General features: G+C 39.9%; 1 protein-coding gene across 2 annotated transcripts in view; it reads left to right on the top strand.

Annotated features, from left to right (window-relative positions):
• The window catches only part of UNC13C (unc-13 homolog C), a gene marked incomplete at its 5' end in the record, with an annotated part of 390,158 nt that overhangs the window by 179,452 nt on the left and 191,703 nt on the right, over positions 1-19,003 (top strand). For both annotated transcript variants that reach the window (XM_084641195.1, XM_084641194.1), the window contains one exon: positions 13,777-13,927. In XM_084641195.1, coding sequence (XP_084497321.1) covers positions 13,777-13,927 — 151 coding nt within the window. The remainder of the gene's footprint in view (positions 1-13,776; positions 13,928-19,003) is intronic.

The raw sequence follows: 19,003 nt of genomic DNA, 5'->3' as shown, positions 1-19,003 counted from the left end.
GGCTTTGTGTCTGGAGCTTAAAGGAGAATAATTCTCCATTATCTACGGTATATTTGCCCAGTGGAAAATCCGTCAGTATAAAAGGACCAAATTCTGCTTTCAACCATGCTCATGGAAATCCAGATGAATATTATTAAATTCACTGACATTACAAAAGTTGCTGTTATAGATTTTTTTTAATTATTATTATTCAGGGCATGTATCTTGTTTCCACCATTTCTTGATAGTATATTTTAAAAACAAATTGTCTTCTCTAATGCTAAGGCACATAAACCCCAAAGTTTTTCATCACAGGATTTAATGGCACCATCTATTGCAATGGTTATTTCTTTTATTTACTGCAGCTTTTTTTAAATATTGTACTGGATCTCTATCTGCAAGGTAGAAGGGCATTTTTGTATTTAAATGCACTTGTTTAGTGCAGTTCCTCCAAGGATCTCAAACCACACTGGACAAATGAATTAGTTAAACCTTACATTTCCCCTCTGATATTATTATATCCATGCTACATGTAGGGAAACTCATGCACAGAGTGTGCATACATAGAACCTAAACCTCTGATTCCCAGTTCCCTGCTCTAACCACTAGATTCATTTACCCTCTCTCCTTTATGTTTCTATTAGCTTTGTACATCATTACATCTTGCTTAAAGAGGTGAATTATTACTTAATGTACTATTATAATTTATAATAGCTAGATTTATTTCTATTGTACGATGTTCCCATAAATGATTTAGGATCAAGTCATTTACAGAGAAATGACTTTTATTTTATAGTATAAAACAATGCTGTGTATGGTTCCTACTGCCTTCACTTCCTTGATGAAAACAAAAACAATACTGGTTCTGCTCCATGATAATCTCTTGAGAGTTAAGGCCTGGGGATGGGATGCCTTTCTCAGAAAAAAACAGGTCTGATTCTCTGTCACAAAGTTCCCTTCTAACTACCCCTTGGGTTTGACTGGTTATTTCACTGGGGGATAAATGTCCATTAGTCAGAGACCTTTCACTGAAAAATGTCTTTATTGAATTTTTTTGTATTTTAGTTCATGATGACTAGATGAAAAATCTATTGGAAAGTTTGAGAGTACTGTTTAAATCTAACTCTTTCTGGATTTCAAATGTGATGTAAGCTAGGGTTGTATGTTTGGTTCTTTTGGATTAAGGTTTTCATTTAGTAGTAGTAAAAATAGAAAGATGTTTTCATTTAAAGAGGAAACCGCAATTTTCAATTGGTAAATAATGTAACAACAGGCTGATTTTCACCATAGAAATAAAAAAGGAAGAGAAACAGAACCGAGCAAACACTGCAACACATTTTCTAAGACTCTTCATTCACTTTATTTTTTATGAATTGGCCTAGATTGGTTTGTCCCCTTTTTGTGTTTTGCCATCTACAAATATTCTATGAACTGATTTTATCAGGAATTCCAAACTAGAAATTGTAAAGCAAACGTTGTAGAATATTGCAGAATGTGAATTTCAGATTCATAATCACAAGTAATTTCACCAGAAACTGGGGACTAAGAATTATGATCACCCAGTCGGGGAAAGGAAGCCTATCATGACCTATCACGTTTTAAATTTTGTGTGCTCACAATGAATGGCTCATACAGATAATGTATCAAGTAAATTTTGTGTAGTGAATTATTCAGCCAAATCTAATGGGCAACTCTTAAGAGTATGTGCACTGCTCAAGAAAGCATCTTGGTAAAAATACTGCAGTTCTACTGCAGGGAGTTTTCTTTGGGGGTGATCATCAATTGGCTTTGCTTGTGTTTATGAAAAGACATCTTTTTTGTGGATTCAGAGTAACAGCCGTGTTAGTCTGTATTCGCAAAAAGAAAAGGAGTACTTGGTTAGTCTCTAAGGTGTCACAAGTACTCCTTTTCTTTTTTGTGGAGTATCTTTAACAACCAAGAGAAATTTTGCAGTTTCTTGCTTTGGAGAATTGAGAAATCAGAATAAAGAGCAGATCTCATGTGGTAAATATATCTTCAGTCTAAAAGAAAAGCAGTTTTCTTGTATACAACAGAAAGAGAATTTGAATGTAATTACTTGGCTCAGAGGAACACTTTGTAAGCATTTGACACTCCAAGCTCTGGTTTGCAGACTCTGTCCATTTAGTCTCTTTTGGTAAAATTCACAAAAAGCACAACAGCTGGTACTGATTAATACCTTTGTTGCTCTCTTCAGAGAGGTTAAGTGGCCACAGACACCCTTTCATCCTTAGACCTGATCCTTCCAGGAAAGGTCTGAGGTTAGGGCTTCCAGGTGTCTGGTTTTTGACCATAATGCCAGGTAGAAAAGGGACCCTGGTGGCTCCGGTCAGCACTGCTGACCACGCTGTTAAAAGTCTGATCAGCAGTGCTGCAGGGCTAAGGCAGGGAATTGCGGCTAATGGGAGCTGGGGAGCTGTGCCTGTGGGAAAAAGAAGCACGCAGAACCTCCTGTCCATCTTCCCCCTCCCACCCCGCTCCCCAACTAGGAGCTGGACCTGCTGCTAGCCGCTTCCAGGGCACAGCGTGGTGCAAGGACAGGCAGGGAGCCTGCCTTAGCCCTATTGCACTGCTGACCGGGAGCTGATCGAGATAAGCCCGAGCCCTCCTCAAACCCAGAGCCCCCTCCTCATCCCTGGCCCCACCCCAGAGCCCGCACCCACAGCCCCGAGCCTTCACCCCCTCCCACAGCCCTCTCCCACACTCCGAATCCCTCAGCCCCGCCCGCCCAGCCTGGAGCCCCCTCCTGCACCCCAGCCCCACCCCAGAGCCCTCACCCCCTCCTGCACCCCAACCCTCTGCCCCAGCCCAATGAAAGTGAGTGAGGGTGGGGGACAGCGAGCCACCAAAGGAGGGGAATGTAGTGAGCAGGGGCAGAGCCTCGGGGAAGGCATGGGGCTAGGGTGTTTGGTTTTGTGCGATTAGAAAGTTGGCAACCCTATCTGAGGTACAATGGCTGGGGATGGGGCAGTGGGATTGCAAAGCCATTGCTGGTGCAATAGCTGTTCTGTATGTCAGTCATACACTCCTGTCTCCAGAGCTGCAGCTCTGCAGCTCCTCCAGCTACTCTTCCTTCACCATAACCATGCCTTCCTGTATTGAGCTACTGATTCTTTGAGTGATTGTACCCATGGATTCTACTCCTTTTGGGTGTGCATGCAGTCCGTGTGTGCAAGATCAGATTCTTTTGGCCTATAGGGTCGGTTGGGGCTGCATCTGCAGGCTAGGGGTATGCCCACACCACTGAAAGAAGCGTGCAGAATATAGAGAACATACCTGCAAAGTCCCCCTAGCACAGGCATAAATAGGCTAGCAGTGAAGCTGGTGAGGCACAGTTTAGGCAAAAAAAGTCTTGTCTGAAGGGTGTGGGTATGTAGATGAATACATACCCTACATGTTCTCTAGTCACCAAAGTTGTGCCTCCCTGTCTACACTGCTCTTATTAGCAGTGTAGGTCTTACTGCCTCCCCACTGCTAGAACCTTTCTCAGAAAAAAACAGGTCTGATTCTCTGTCACAAAGTTCCCTTCTAACTACCCCTTGGGCTTGAGTGGTTATTTCACTGCGGGATCAATGTGCATCAGTTAGAAACCTTTCACTGAAAAATGTCTTTATTGAATTTGCAAGTAAAGACTCCTGCAATGGGGAAAAGCTCTGTCGGGGGAGGCAACAGGGAAAGGCTCTGCCACCTCCCTGCCCCTGGAATCCTCCTCTGCTGCTCTCTGGCAGGGGAAAAGGATCCAGAGTGGGGAAGGATTTTGGCAGTTCCCTGCTGCTCGGGCCCTTTCTTTCCACAGGAAAGACTCTGGCTTTGATGGTAGGTGGAGGCAACAGGGAAAGGCTCAAACAGAGTGAGGCGCTGCTGAAGTGTTTCCCAGCTGCATCCCTTCTGCCAGAGCCTTTCATTGGCAAGTGTAGTTATGCATCCCAGTGTGGAACCAGCCTCCTTTTCACCTGCAGCATGTAGCTAGACATATGCTGCATGATGACACCAGTGGTATGTAGTGCAGACATAGCCCAGATAGCCTGGCACGCTCCTATCAGAGGGCATAAAGGGCAGAGTGGGTCCCATCATCCCTCAGTTCCTTCTTATTGACTATGCCAGCAAGATGGAATCCCTGCAGTGTCTGCCTGCTTCTCTGTGCTAGTTTAGTGGTATTAGTTAGATATTAGTTGGTCTTGTTGCCCATTGGCAGTGGTGGATTAACCACTAGGCCAATGGGACACGTGCCCGGGGGCCCCAGAAAAGTGGGCACCCCTTTACTCCACTCCACCTTCCCAGTGCTTCTGTAGGGGAGTGGGTCAGGGTGTGAGGGCTTCCCCCGTAGGAGGGCCGGGCCGGCGGAGCAGTGCAAGCCTCCATGGCCCAGCAGGAGCATGTGGGGAAGAAGGTGGAGATGACTGCAGATGGAATGGGTGGGGAGGGGCCACCACTTGCTCTAGCCCACGGCCCCACAAAACGGTAATCTGCCTCTGCCCATTGGCAACACATACAGACAATGGGCCTGGTTTTTAGTGATTCTGAGCAGCCATACTCCAAATGAGGTCAGTGGGATGTCATCACCTCTGAAAATCAGGCCCCAGGTTTTGGCTACAGATGCAGTAGCACCATGCCACCCACCAAGCAACTGAGAGTTTTCTTAGCTTGCTGCCTGATCCAAGTCAACAGAAATGTTGCTATTCACTTCAAAGGAAGTAGGGTCAGATCCTTAGTTCGAAGGCTCTTCTTTCCGTGGCTTTAGGGGGAATTCACCCCTGTGCTTTGGCCACAAAGATACACCAAGAAAAATAGCTAAAAGCAGACTGCAAGCCACACTCTGGAAATACCCCTGATGTAGGGAGTCTCTTTGACAGACTCAGAATCTCTAGAACAGGTGATTTACCGTGTGTGTGTGGGGGGGGGGGGTGTTCCCAGAGTAGGCCAGGGTGGTGAAGAGGGTCATGTTGGGAACAGGGAGGAGGAATAGCCAGTCATTCCTATGCTCCAGCTATTCCTCAGGTGCTCACAGGACCATAGCTACCATGGCAGCCGAGTGTTGGGCTGTCCTAACCAACGCCAGGAGTAAGCTGGACCCTAGCAGCTTCTGGATCAGGAAGCTACAAACTGCATTTCCTCATTCCTTGGACCAGCATGAGGTTTCTTCTGTGGAATGTAAGATCAAGAGAGTAGACCGTGACCTTTATTCCCCATCTCCTTTGGGTGCTTTGGCTCCACCTCTCAAGTCATATGTGTTACAGTGCTAGTATACTTAGTCACCCATTTGTCTTGCAGTTTTTTGTGAAAAAGAAAAATGTCATCTAATAACACTTAAAAAGGCAATAGAAGAAATTTTATATTTTCAAATGAGTTTCCTTCTATTAATTTTCTAAAACCCTGCAATATAAGACTATTATTGCAGATCTGCTACTGAAAATATGCCACTAAGATCCCTCATTAACAGCAATTTAAATGCTACATACTTAAATTTCAACTATGGTGGTACAGTAAGGAAACTGCATTTAGCTTTTTAAAATTGTTTTGACACCAAGCTAATTTTATTGCAAAATTGAAGCCAAAGTGCTTGATGTTAATAATCCAGTGCCTTTTAACCGTGCTGTGGACAAATGTAAGCATTTCTAAAGTCTGTAGTTTCATTCTAAAAAATAACTGAGATATTTGCATTTTGATTTGTGTTATCTGATAATATGGTCTATCCTTATACAGTGTAATTTGTGAAATACATCCGAAGGCATTCGTCTAGCCTATACCATTCCCCCCTGTGCTTTGGCCACTTGATGCACTGGGCAAAATGGCTGAAAATGGCCTCCCAAAGCAAAACACCAATTTAACCTGGTTAATAAAAGGAAATTTATCTTATGGCTGACCTTAAATAACCTAGGACTAAGTTTACAAAGCTTAATTTGTGTGATTAATCCATACGCCTAGAAACAGTCCACTTCAGTGAGAGTTCCAGATCTAAGGACTTAAAGGGCTGAGATCCACACCTTGGGCCAGATCCTAGTTCTCTCTATGTCCTCCTTACTCCAACTGTGTAAAGGGGGCCATCAAATTGGCCTAAATCATGTGTAGCTTGCCCGGGGAAGGAGCGTGACTAGAGCACTACTGCTTTCTGGCAGTCCACAGCTGTCAGAATGGGCATTTTGAGGAACATTGCCAGCTGCTGTAACTTAGAGCAGCACTGAGGTTTCTCTAACTTTCACTAGCAGCTTAATCAGCTCAAAGCTGGTTTTAGGAACTAGGGGGCTGAAAGGCAAAGTAAAGCAACCTTTGTCCTCCTTGCCCCCTCTCAGATTCACACAATGTACTGCTTAGCCAGAATCAAGGACTGAGGTTCTTGAATGTGGCACTGACCCTTCAACTTCATACTTACAAGCAGTCCCACTGAATTCAGGGGAATAACATTATATACATAAGTGTTTGCAGGCTCAAGTCCTAGTTCTTTTACATTAGTACATCTCTGGTGAAGTATATGGAATTGTATCAATGGTCTCTAAATGAGAGGAGTTGGATCGGTATGTCTAGTAGTAACCAGAACTTGTCTTGTCTGATAATCTCTTTCCTCCTATAAAATTTTTAATAACCAGATTTTATAGTTTTATAATTTGATTAATGTGTTCTGACTTCCAAAAGATATGACTGTCGAAGATCTCTTTTTAGATTTTTTTTTTTTACTTTACATAGTATAGTATATTTATGCAAATTTATTATCAACTCCCGCTGAGCAAAGCACACAGCTAGATGTACCTAAAGTTTACAATGGCATGTGATTTAAACATCTAGGATGGAGTTAATCTGTGTCAGAAAATCAAAACAATATGACAGGAGAGAATAACAAAAAGCCATAGATATTCGATAAAATATTATGACAGTGAATTGTAGGTTAAAAGTAACTCTGCTAAACAATTGCCCATGGAGAATTGCAGCAAATTTTGCAATTTACAGTCTATGAAGTGCTAAGAACAATTTAAATTTATTCCATTCCAAAAACCAGACTCTTAGCACTTTGGACTCTTATTTCTAAAGTCTTTTTCCATGTATTGTTAAATGAACAGCCGTTTTAGAGTGAGAGTAACATTTTCATTATAATAAAAGTATTATGATTTCTAAGTCTTGAACTCCTTATTGCAATTTCTTCCTTTTTAACGTTGGTGAATGAATATATTGCTCTTGAAAATGAAGAACTGAATGAACTGATTTAAACCAATCTTCCTGATATGGACCTTCAACATCCTGGGCATTTCTTGAGCAGGCACCACCATTTATATTTAATGTTTAAGTGCCAAATTATGGCCTGGCTTTTTTGACACTCCCTCAATACCCTGCCTGTGTTACCTACATTGTGGGTAACAGTGTGGAAGGGGAAGCAGGCCCCTCAGAGCCACAATGAAACCCCTTCTGTGCAGGTGGGCTGAATATGGTGGAGGTGGGACAGGACCTTCACACTACCCCCAATGCACTGGCCAGAATAACTGTGCCAAAGAACTGCATGGAACCTACTTCTGGTGCAATTTACTCTCTCCTTGGGGAGCCAGAACAGAGAGTGTGATTGAGTCACAATCTCTAGCCCAGGCTGCTCCAGGAAGTGGAGTAATGCATCGCCCTTTCTCAGGGCTGATCACATAATCTCAATCTAAACTAGAGTGGGTCTTTTGTTGTGGAAAAATGGGATGCAGAATGAGATGATAAATGTCATTTGCATTTGTGACCCTAAGCTAGAGGTTAATTAGAAGTGAGCAAAGAAACTGAAACAAATTTCAAAAACTTGGAAAATGAAGGTTTCCAAAAAATTTTTTAATGGCTCAGTTTCTCTCACAAAAGTGAAATTTTATTCTTAGCCCATTTTCTCTCAAAAATCTGCCTATTTCCAACTGCATATGCAAAATTTAAAAGAAAAAAAATCAGTTAAATGTTACTTCCCATCAAAATCATGAGAAATTTCTCATTTACCCTGTTACTGATGTGAATCTAGCAATTTGACAGAAATTTTAATTGTGCAACAGCTTGAAACAAAATTATGAAAAGGTTCATATGTAAAAATAGTTGGATACGTTTGTTCAGCTCTGCTTTGAATCAAGGTCTCTAGAAATGAAAGGCAAATGCAGTAACTCATTCGAGATAGCTACTACGCCCCCACTGTCAATCATTTTGTAGTATCCCAGGTAATTAAATCAAAGGATGACATTGGGGAAAATTCTGCTCCTTGAGCAAATGTAGGCTCTCTCCAGTGTCAGAGAGAGCCAAAAATGCACCTCCAAGGATAGATTTAAAAAAATACATATTTTTAATTATTGCATTTGTTTTTGAAAGACGATGTTGACTCTGTACTGTTGGAATATTGAAAGATTTTTTTATGAAGATGAACAGCCACTTATTTTTAATGGCCTGGAACATAGACAAAACATGCATTCATATTTCCATTTTTTATATTTTATATTTTATAATTGCTCTCTTTTTTTCTGTCTTGGTATGTAAGAAAACATACCAAGTTTGTCAGTTCTGCAAAAATTCCTTGCACTAGCAAAATGTTTGTTCAGTAAAACAATAGCTGGAGAAAGACAAACTGCTGTGTGCAGTGCTTGTGCCTAATGCATTGCTGATATTGTTCAAAGACCTGCTGCACTTTATTTTTTTAACACACTTTTTATTTTTTATTTTTGAAAAGTGAAGATAAATCTTTAAGAAGTGTGACTTCATGTAAATACCATTGCCGTAATGTTGTTAAGATTAGTGCCAGGTTGTAATACCTACAGCATTAAAATAAAAGTCCATAAGGTAACCTGCTAATGAACTAGTTATATTTGCACATTGGCATTTTTGGAACACGTTCCAGGATTTGTTTCATAAATACTTTAGTTGATGCATGTGTTCCATTTCCTTCTTTTTTACTGCTTAAACCCATTTTCATTCTTTTGGACTCCTAATGCCAAGAAACCCATTCTGATTAGTAAATAGAGTTGGAGTTTTTTAGCCTACTTGTATGAGGAATATTACATGAACTTTCTCAGATAGTCATACAAAAATAGTATAAATACTGCATACAAAATACTTGAGCTTAGGCCTTAGAGAGGTACGATCAATATGATGATGACCAGTTTAATTCAGGTTTTCAAGTGTTAGACCCAGATTTTTAAAGGTATATAGGCATTGATCTACTCAGCATTCCAACACCTTTTAAAAAGGGATTTAGGTAATGAAGGAACCTAAATCCCATTGACTTTCAATTGGCATAATTCTTTAGCTTCCCTTTTATTATAAAGGGGATTTAAAAGTGAAAAATAAATCTCTAATTGATTAAACATTAGAATGTATTTACCGGATAGATTGTCATCATTTTAAAGTACTTTGTGATTCAGAATGGTTGAAACCAGCTGATGATAGCAAAGAACCCAATTCTGGAACCTTTACTCAACTCTGAGTAGCACTGAATCACAGGAGTAGTCCAGTTGAAATCAATGTTTCTACTGATATGAGTAAGTGCTACTCAAAGTGAAAGTGTAATACTCAGGCTCTTAGTAGTGGAGGAGCCCTGGGAAAGGGTCTTTACCCCAACTTTGCACAGTCAAACATGGAAGGACACAGTGGGGCTGGGCAAGGGAGGAGACCCCAGAATCACTTGAATCTGAGTAGAGTGGGTGAAATTTTTCATCAAAAATGCAGTTTTGGGACAACTAGTAACAAATTGGACACATTCACGGAATAATGTCAGCCAAGAAAAAAAACAATGGGGTCTAGATTCACAAGGGCACTTGTAAATATCTAGCCCTTCATTTCTTTTACTTCTATTAAAAGTTAAAAATGCCCAAAATCTAAACAAAAATTTTCTGACTTTCTTGCTTCACCAAAAATCCTGAAAAATGTCAGTTTTGGTTTGACCAAATTCATTTTTTTATTTGAACTGCCAGCGACCTGAAAAATCAGTTATTTGCTCAGCTCTAAACATGAGTCCCATAGCATCTGCCGCAGGAGGCTTCACCAACTGTTCCAGCCCCACAGCCTGGCTCACGGTTGGGAATGGGGGATGGATTCATCCCAGAGCGCACTAACCCTGCACTGTGCCTGAATCCTCTGTGTTCTCAGCTATTAAGAATGGCACAGCATATTTTAAAATAACAAAAACTAAATAGAAGGTTAGGTATTTTTGAAGATTTTTGTGGCTGCACAAATTAATGACTTGTTTATTTCTTGGAAGTCGTGATTTTAAAACAAAACTATGAAGTCACTTGTCTTGAATGAGTTGCTGTAGAGCGTTAGAAAATTGCAGTATAATCATTTTTTCCAGCCGATTGCATTTCAATTACAAGGGTCAGTTGATTACGTCTTTTGTGTTATATTCTTTTAGAAAAAAACTTAAAATGTTTTAAACTAAAATAAGGACAAGCCATATAGTTGGAGCATTTACTGGTGGTTGGAGCATTTGGGAATACACTGGAATTTATTCTGACTCAGGTTGTGATGATTTTGCCCTGAAATCAATGGGATACAAGTCACTGATTCAAGCTCAAATGTCTGTAGCACTCACTAATATCCTTCCTGACTGGGTAAGGCTATTGGGGAAGAGCTGTGTCTAGAGATGCATGTGTAACCCACACATCTCCTGGGTGTGGCGTTCTGTCCCATCTAGTGGCACCGAGACCACTTAGAGAGATTAATGAGTTTGCTCTACAGCCTTGGCTAACAGCCCGTTGGCTTTTAGATCATGCGCTAGAGGCTCATGCACTAAGCTCCAGAGGTCTCAGGTTCGATCCCGCCTGTCCATGACCGGGGTCTGTTGGTGTTACACATAGTGTCCATTTTAGAACATCTCAGGAGTTATGTAAAAGAGGTCCAGTATCAGAGATCAGATACACTTAAGTCTGACTCCTGATCCTGGATTCCTGACTCTTGATGCCTGAGGCTTGTAATGTGGAGGTAGCAAAAGATGGTAATGGTAATGGGAACAGTCTCCTCAACCAAGTGTCTGCCTTGTTGGTTCTGCAGGTTTCTATCTTCTCTTATTCCCTGATGTGTTCATGAAGCAGATAGTGATTGGTGCAGGTTTAAACTGATGTGTCACCAACATGCCTCTTAATGCCACACCACTGAGGTCTTCCTCACAGGAGTTTGGCAGGCATTTTTGTTTTAATTATTAATAATAATTTATATAGCATTCTCAAAGAATTTACAAAGGCCCAATCCCTGAGGTTTGAGTTTTCCTGGGTAAAAACTGAGTAACACCAGTTCCAAACCAAGCATTCAGTAATCATGCCTCAGGCCCACAAAAATCATGAGATTAGCTTAAAAATAATGAAAATTTAAAAATACTCAATTTTGTGTTTTTTATATTTGCCTCCTGATTTTTGAGTCCCTTGGGTTCATATTTTTGAGCTTTTCTCAACAGCCACGAGGGCTAGAAAGTTAGCTTTTCTGAATGAAAGCTAAGATTGTCATGTAATCACATCACTCCAGAAGTTGGGGCTCCAAGGAAAATACCTTGTGTTGAGAGACTGGCATCAACTCATAAGAGTTTTTGGCAACATGATGGCACCCTTGTAAACACCTCCCGGAAGGCTGCTTGCTTTCTGCTCCACCCTCCTGTCCCCATTGGATCCTTCAATCACAGGTACTCTGTCTTCCTTCTGACCCCTTCCTATAGTCCCCCAAGTGCCCTCCATACCACAGGCTCCCTGTGTCTCATCCTCTACACGCACCATTCCAGGGGCTCTTTTGTGTCCCCAATGAGGGAGTCTCTTCTCCATCACAGAGAGAGCTTATTTTCCTTCCTCCCCTCCCCCCCCCACCCTGAGAAGGAAGTGGGACAGCTGTGTGTCTTCTCCCTTTCTACTCCACCCCCACCAAACATGATGCAGGTATGGTGGAGCAGCTTGTTGGGCAGGAAGAAAAGGAAGCTCTCCTCTAGGCTCTTCTCGTTCCCCCTGCTGGCTGAACATAGAGATGTTGAGTGGAGTTTTTATTTCTGAGAGCTGTTCTCATACAGGAGGGGGCTTGAGGGCTGGCTGCCTGCTGCAGCTGACAGCAGCACTTTTGGCCCTGGTGCTGAGGACCTCTCCACACCAGTCTGAGAGCTGGGAAGGAAGGGGGGGTGCAAGAGAGCCCTATTTTCTTCTCTTGGCATCCCGCCTGATATTATACCTATGTCTGGAGAAAGTAGCTTTTAAGACAGGGAGAGATGGTGCTTGGCTGACATGAAGAGACAGACTGTTCCAAGAGATCATAAGAATCTGTGTTGTTGAAGGCATGAAGCCAGGAATGGTATTGTGGACCCTGAAAGAGTCATTTTTGTCTCTCCAGCAGGGGGTTTGAGCAGCTGCAGCTTTTGGGACTGATCAGGACATGACAGTCAGTGACAAGCAGATGGATTTCAGAGTAGCAGCCGTGTTAGTTTGTATTCGCAAAAAGAAAAGGAGTACTTGTAGCACCTTAGAGACTAACCAATTTATTTGAGCATAAGCTTTCGTGAGCTACAGCTCACTTCATCGGATGCATTCAGTGGGGAAAAAAAAGCAGATGGAGGGAGCAGTTCAGAGAAGGGACTGGGAGCACCACAGGGGGTGAATAGGAGAGTTGGAAGATATAAAAGCAGTGATGTAGGCTGTGTGAAATTAAGTGGGGAGTTGTGGGAATGTAGCAGGAGTTTGATTTAATGTGTTTTATAGACAAGAATCCAGTGACAGGATTAAAGTGAGGGAGGAGATATGGACAAGCAGCGTAAGTGGAAAATGACATTAGCAATGGCATGAGTTAGTATATTTGGCTTAAGTTGACCTATACAGAATTAAGCATTTGGTGCTTGTATTACATTCTTTTTTCTGTACAATCTATGGTATTTCATATTTTCAAAGTCTTTTTCATTTTTTTTATTCAAATGAAACAGAAAAAGTGTGTACCAACAATAACATCAACTTTGTTTTAAATTTAGGAGAAGTGTTGAAATTGAACTCCTCGTCATTTTTTACCTTGTGTATTATTACTTCTTTATGACTTATACAGTACTATGTTTTTTTAAATGCTCTGTGACCTTACAGCTGACATTGTGTTCTCATTAGTTTATCAGTAGTCAGAATTTCATCTAATTATATGTAGTTGTCCTATGTAACAGAATGATTAGCAATTGATAATGATTCTAGAAGAAGACCATTTATTCTGGGTTTTGCACTCTCATCTGAGTGCAAGTCAGATGTTCAATATTTTATTGCCTGGTGCACTGCCAGTATTGATGTTCTTTGAGTGTAAGATTGATGCTCTTTCTTTTGAGTGTAAAGCAAGATGGAAAGATTTCTAGTCTCCATGACTTTTGGAAGTCCCACTTCTCAGTAATAAAATAGCCTAAAAAATAAGCCTCAGTAATACTTTAGCAAAATGTCATCCTCTTTATTCCTACCGCCCAAACTCTTCCAAACCGAAACTAACCTGGGTGGTGTAGACCCACTGTAGCCTTCTGTGATAAATTTTGTATTTGATAAACATTTTTCTTTTAATACAGCCAAATATAATAACTATATATAATCACATTTTATTTTGGAATTGATACAATCAGTTAACACTTCTAGTTGTATTCAGTTTTGAATCACCAGTGTACAACCCATAGCAGTGGTATAGATCAGAGCTAGATTCTGATCTCATGTATGCCAGTGTAAGTCCCAAGAGCCGCCATTTGGAGTCAATGATGTTACTTAATTTACACCAGTGGAAATGAAAGCAGAAGCTATCCAGAGAACACTTGGAATATATCTGTATAGCATACTTCTAATACTTTAATGGTAATCTCTGTTTGAATTTTAGACACTTTTCATGTCTGTCTTCTAAATACATGTGTTCTGGAGTTCCAGCGGTGATGAGTACCTTGTTGGCCAACATAAATGCTTTTTATGCTCACACTACAGCTACAACTCATGTGTCTGCCTCCGATCGTTTTGCTGCTACCAACTTTGGTGTAAGTATCATTTTGTTATCCTGGCAATATGATAGAATTCCCAGTATCTACTTTCTAAGAGTTGATGTAGTATGGAACCTATGATATTAGGGATGATAATATTTTCAAAAATGTCTGAGGCTGTATCTACACTTGGAGCTAGGGTTGTGATTCCCAGCTCATGTAAACACAGCACTAGCTCGCATTGCGCTAGCATGCTAAAAATAATGGTGTGGCCGCAGTAGCATGGGCAGCAGCATGGACTAGCTACCGCAAGCACGTACGCATGGCGTCCGGGTGCGTTTGTACTTGAGCCGCTAATCTGTGCCATTACTTGCTTCTGACCATGCTGCCTTGGCTACATTACAATTTTTTAGTGCTCTGGCTCAATAAAAGCTAGTCTGATTATGTCTGCACAACTCCAAGTGTAGTTGTACCCTTAGTTACTTCTGAAAAAGAGACTTAGATGCTTTTGAAAATTTTGCCCTGGGTCTCTTTGATAAGTTAACATTAGCATACTGCGTACTTTGGTCACATCTTTTTTTAAACTCTTACATACATAAAGATTGGCATGCACATTATTTGTGACATTTTTCAATGAAATTCACATCAGAAGGATTTTGTTTTGATTTAAGGTAGAAGTTTACAAACTCATCACAACTCTATATTAAATCGATAGGCCAGTTCTTCAGATGGGATATTGGCTTCAGTGTACGTATGTGGACCCAATGGATCTGGCCCGAAATAATCAGAATAGAACCTTCAGAACCATTAGCTTAAGGATATTTGTAGTGACTATCTTCAAAAAATGTGTCTTTTTTACAATTTTGCATAAGTCAGTAATAGAGAAACATTATAATGAAGATTCAGCATCTTTTCAGGTGAGAGTGTTACTATCAATAGTGGAAACACCAACTAAGATATTCCCTCTAACTAGTTACAGGAATAATTCTACTTATATAATAGGAACTCAGAATAGGTGTTTTTCCTTTGTCTCCATCATTAGGGAAAGTGCTTGCAATAAATCTTTCATCTAAGAAACTAAAGATTACACCTACTGTTTCAGGTTTGGTACTGAACTCTTTCTTTTTTGTAGAAGTGCATGGCATCATGACATGACTATTAGAAAACACACATGATCAAAGTGTGCCAATCCTGTATAGGGAAAGTGAAGTTAAACATGATATTTCTGTTTGGTATCATTGGGATGGCTCTTAAAATTAGAGTCCTGGTAGAATGATTTTATATAGGGTCATTCACTATACAAGACAAGAAAACTGGCTTATCAAGGGTCATTTTCAGTTGTTGAAAACTCAGTATGGAATTAGTGTGCGGTGTACTAAGGGCAAGATAATGAGATGATGTAATACCTACCCTTAGGAAGTGGCAAAGGGAGGGAGATCATGACTCTCCTGGTTCCCCAGCACCTCCAGGGAGGGAGTAAACTGTGCTTTGTCAATACCTGGCATAATGTGTACTGCCCAGTGCTTTGGAGGTGGTAGAACTAAGGATCTGCTCATTTCTCCAACCTCCACTTCCCCTCCCCTAGCTGCACTGGGGAGGTTGGGGAAGGAAAGGAGAGGAGCCGGTCTGGGGAGCCTGCTTTCACTCCCATACTGGCACTCTTGATGTGGGTAGATAGAGATGGGGCATAAACACAATTTGGCCCTGAAGAATTAATATATTAATTCTTCATTTTTTTCAGTTTGCATTGCTATTATTTGTATGTCAGCTATTTTTAAGGAATGATCCTCTGTTTCATTACCAAATGCAAACACACACTAATGATTTCTAAAATATTATTTATTAATATCTATTTTAATAAATTTGGGATTTAATCAAATATCAAACACAATTAATATTAATGAAGTACAAATTGCAGCTGCATGAAGCGCTGTCAGGAGCACTAAGGCCCGTCTCCAAAACTAAGTGTAATGAAAATATTTCCATTTCTGCATGATTTTCAAGTGCATTATTACCAAATAATAAAATTTGGCTACTAAACCCCAAAAAATAATTCTGGTGGTTTGTTTTGTTTTTTTTTTTACAACAGAGGACACAATTTTCAGACAATGGCCAAGAAAATAATTCCATCTGTGCCTGAAACAAATTTTTTGTAAAGAAAATTCATTCCGGGCATTTTTCCACAGTATGCAGTAAATCAAATTTATATTCAGAACTGTATTATATACAGCATTATTACATATTTTTTCCATGAAGGGCCTTGCATGTTTAAATCCATAACTGAAACTAAATATTTGTGGATGAAATGCAAACCAGCACCTTTATGAAGCAGAACTAGTGTCTGTCAAACTCATTTTTATTGTGATCTTGTGGAAGAATGAATGGCTGAATCGTGGAGCCATTCCAACGGCCTGATGCTGCAAGTGTTTACCACTGCAAGTGGCTGATTATTAACCCCATGTCCTACTAGAGTAGTTCCTAACATTAAGACATTTTCTAACTCCCTTTGGCAATTTACTCAGATCATCTTATAATTTTATTTTAAATCATATTTCCAAAAAATAATCATCTTAATTGTTGCATCCATTAAATAAATATTGAACAAATACTGTATTACATTTCCATTCGTTGTTGTTGTTTTAAAATATGTTGAGGTTAATGGAGCTACTTGTGATAGCAAGCATTGTAGCCAATAATAAAGGTTTGTAGGATCAGATCCTCAGTTTGGTGGAAGTGTCTCCCAGGACTGGGATTCAAACTCAATGCACCTCAGTTTTCCCCTCTATAAAAGGGAAATAGTGATACCTGTTGTTGTGAACATCTGTAAGATATACAGATGAAAAGTACTATCTGACTATACATTACTACTATTATTTAATTACTATATTACCAAATATTGTAGCGATGAAACTTAGATGTGTTTATTCAGCTGCTAATTTTAAAAGTACATCGATGATTTGTTATTAGGACTGTCAAGCGATTAAAGAAATTAATCACAATTAATTGTGTGATTAAAAGAATTAATTGCAATTAATCACATTGTTAAACAATAATAGAATACAATGTATTTAAATATTTTAGGATGTTTTCCACAGTTGGGTCAAGGGCTGTAGCTATCTTTAGAAATCTCACATTGTTACTTTATTTGCATTTTGTGAAATCTGCAGTGAAAGTGTTCTTAAAATAAACAACATGTGCTGGGTCATCATCTGAGACGGCTATAACATGAAACGTATGGCAGAATGTGGGTAAAATAGAGCCAGAGACATACAATTCCCCCCCCCCCCGAGGAGTTAAATCACAAATTTAATTAATGCATTATTTTTTTAACAAGCATCATCAGCATGGAAGCATGTCCTCTGGAATGGTGGCTGAAGCATGAAGGGGCCTACGAATGTTTAGCATATCTGGCATGTAAATACCTTGCAATGCCGGCTGCAAAAGTCCCATGTGAATGCCTGTTCTCACTTTCTGGTGACTTTATAAATAGGAAGTGGGCAGCATTATTTCCTGTAAATGTAAACAAACTTGTTTGTCTTAGTGATTGGCTGAACGAGAAAAAGGACTGAGTGGATTTGTAGGCTCTAAAGTTTTGCATTGTTTTGGTTCTGAGTGAAGTTACGTAACCAAAAAAAATCTACATTTGTAAATTGTACTTTCACAATAAAGAGATTGCACTACAGTAGTAGTATGAGGTGGACTGAAAAAAACTATTTCTTTTGTTTATCATTTTACAGTGCAAATATTTGTAATCAAAAATAATATAAAGTGAGCTGTGTATACTTTGTATTCTGTGTTGTAATTGAAATCAGTATATTTGAAAATGTAGAAAAACATCCAAAAATATTTAATAAATTTCAATTGATATTCTGTTGTTAAACAGCACGATTAAAACTGTGATTAATTGCAATTAATATTTTTGAGTTAATTGCATGAATTAACTGTGATTAATCGACAGCCCTATTTGTTATTAAATCATTCTGGCTCTTATACTTTTGTTGAAATGGCACTCTACTGTTTCAGTATCAGATGTTTTGTGTTTGAGCCAGCTTTTGAAATGTAAAGTTTTGCTGTTTTTTTTTCACCCTGGATTTTCTCCTCTTTATTTCCATTTTGCTAGTGATCAGAACTTTTTTTTTATCCTCAGCTTGGAGGGGCAGATTAAGTCCTCTCTCTGATGTTCATGCCAATTTACCTTTGACACAAATACCAATCCAATTCGTAGTTCAACAGATGGGTAGAAGGACAGTATTAAAACATCCCTAATAGAGGTTCTGGGCTCTGTTTTCAAACAATTGACTTATAGGCAAAATATAAGATTATTTTTCTCATTTCTGAAGCCCTTTGGGTCAGGTTGCATGATAGTGGCTAGCTGCACACCATTAATCAAAAAGAACATCCCAAATTCAAGTCCTCAAGCCTACATCTGGGATGGATTTGTCTGAGTATTTCAGTGGAGATTTATAACAAGGCAAAAACATCCCCTTGTGTTGAACACTTAATGGAACTATGCCAGATTAAAGGCTTTATGTGTAGGTTAGTACTCCCTTGGTATATGAGAGAAAGCGTGCAAGTTATACCATGGTCACATCATTGCATAGTTCAGAAGTGTGATAGAGGTCAGAATATACGTTTATGGATATCGGATCTTGCTACTTCCAATAGTCTGTAGCCTTTACATATTCTGATGGTGTAACTTCATGTTTCTTTGCAGTTGGATAAGAAGCATAAGTGTTTCAACATAAAGCATGAAAGGCATACAACTCTCATTAACAGTCCTGAGACTCACACTGCTCAGTTGTATGCATTGCACTAAAATTTTACCCTTGGGCCTTTATACACTAAAATCATAAGTCAATCTTCATTTTCAAAGGGAAAAGCTATTGCTCAGATAGGTTTCACAAGGCCACCATCTCTAATAGGTCATTGTCTGGGTACACCGCAAGGAGGACAGGAGACACTTGTTGTGGATTTTAATCAGGCCGCAATTTTATTATATAGATGTCTGGGACTACCCGGCAGATAAAGTGTACAGTGCAGGCAAATCCATGTTTATTCAAATCAGTTCTCCAGGGATTCCACTAGCCCCCCTTTGTTTCCATTCAGGTCCCCCAGCCAACCCATGACTTGGAC

This window comes from Lepidochelys olivacea (genome assembly GCF_965140295.1).
Source record: "Lepidochelys olivacea isolate rLepOli2 genome assembly, chromosome: 10".
Taxonomy (NCBI): Eukaryota; Metazoa; Chordata; order Testudines; family Cheloniidae; genus Lepidochelys; species Lepidochelys olivacea.
The sequence above is the reverse complement of the archived record's forward strand: the minus strand, read 5'-3'. Positions and strand labels throughout refer to the sequence as shown.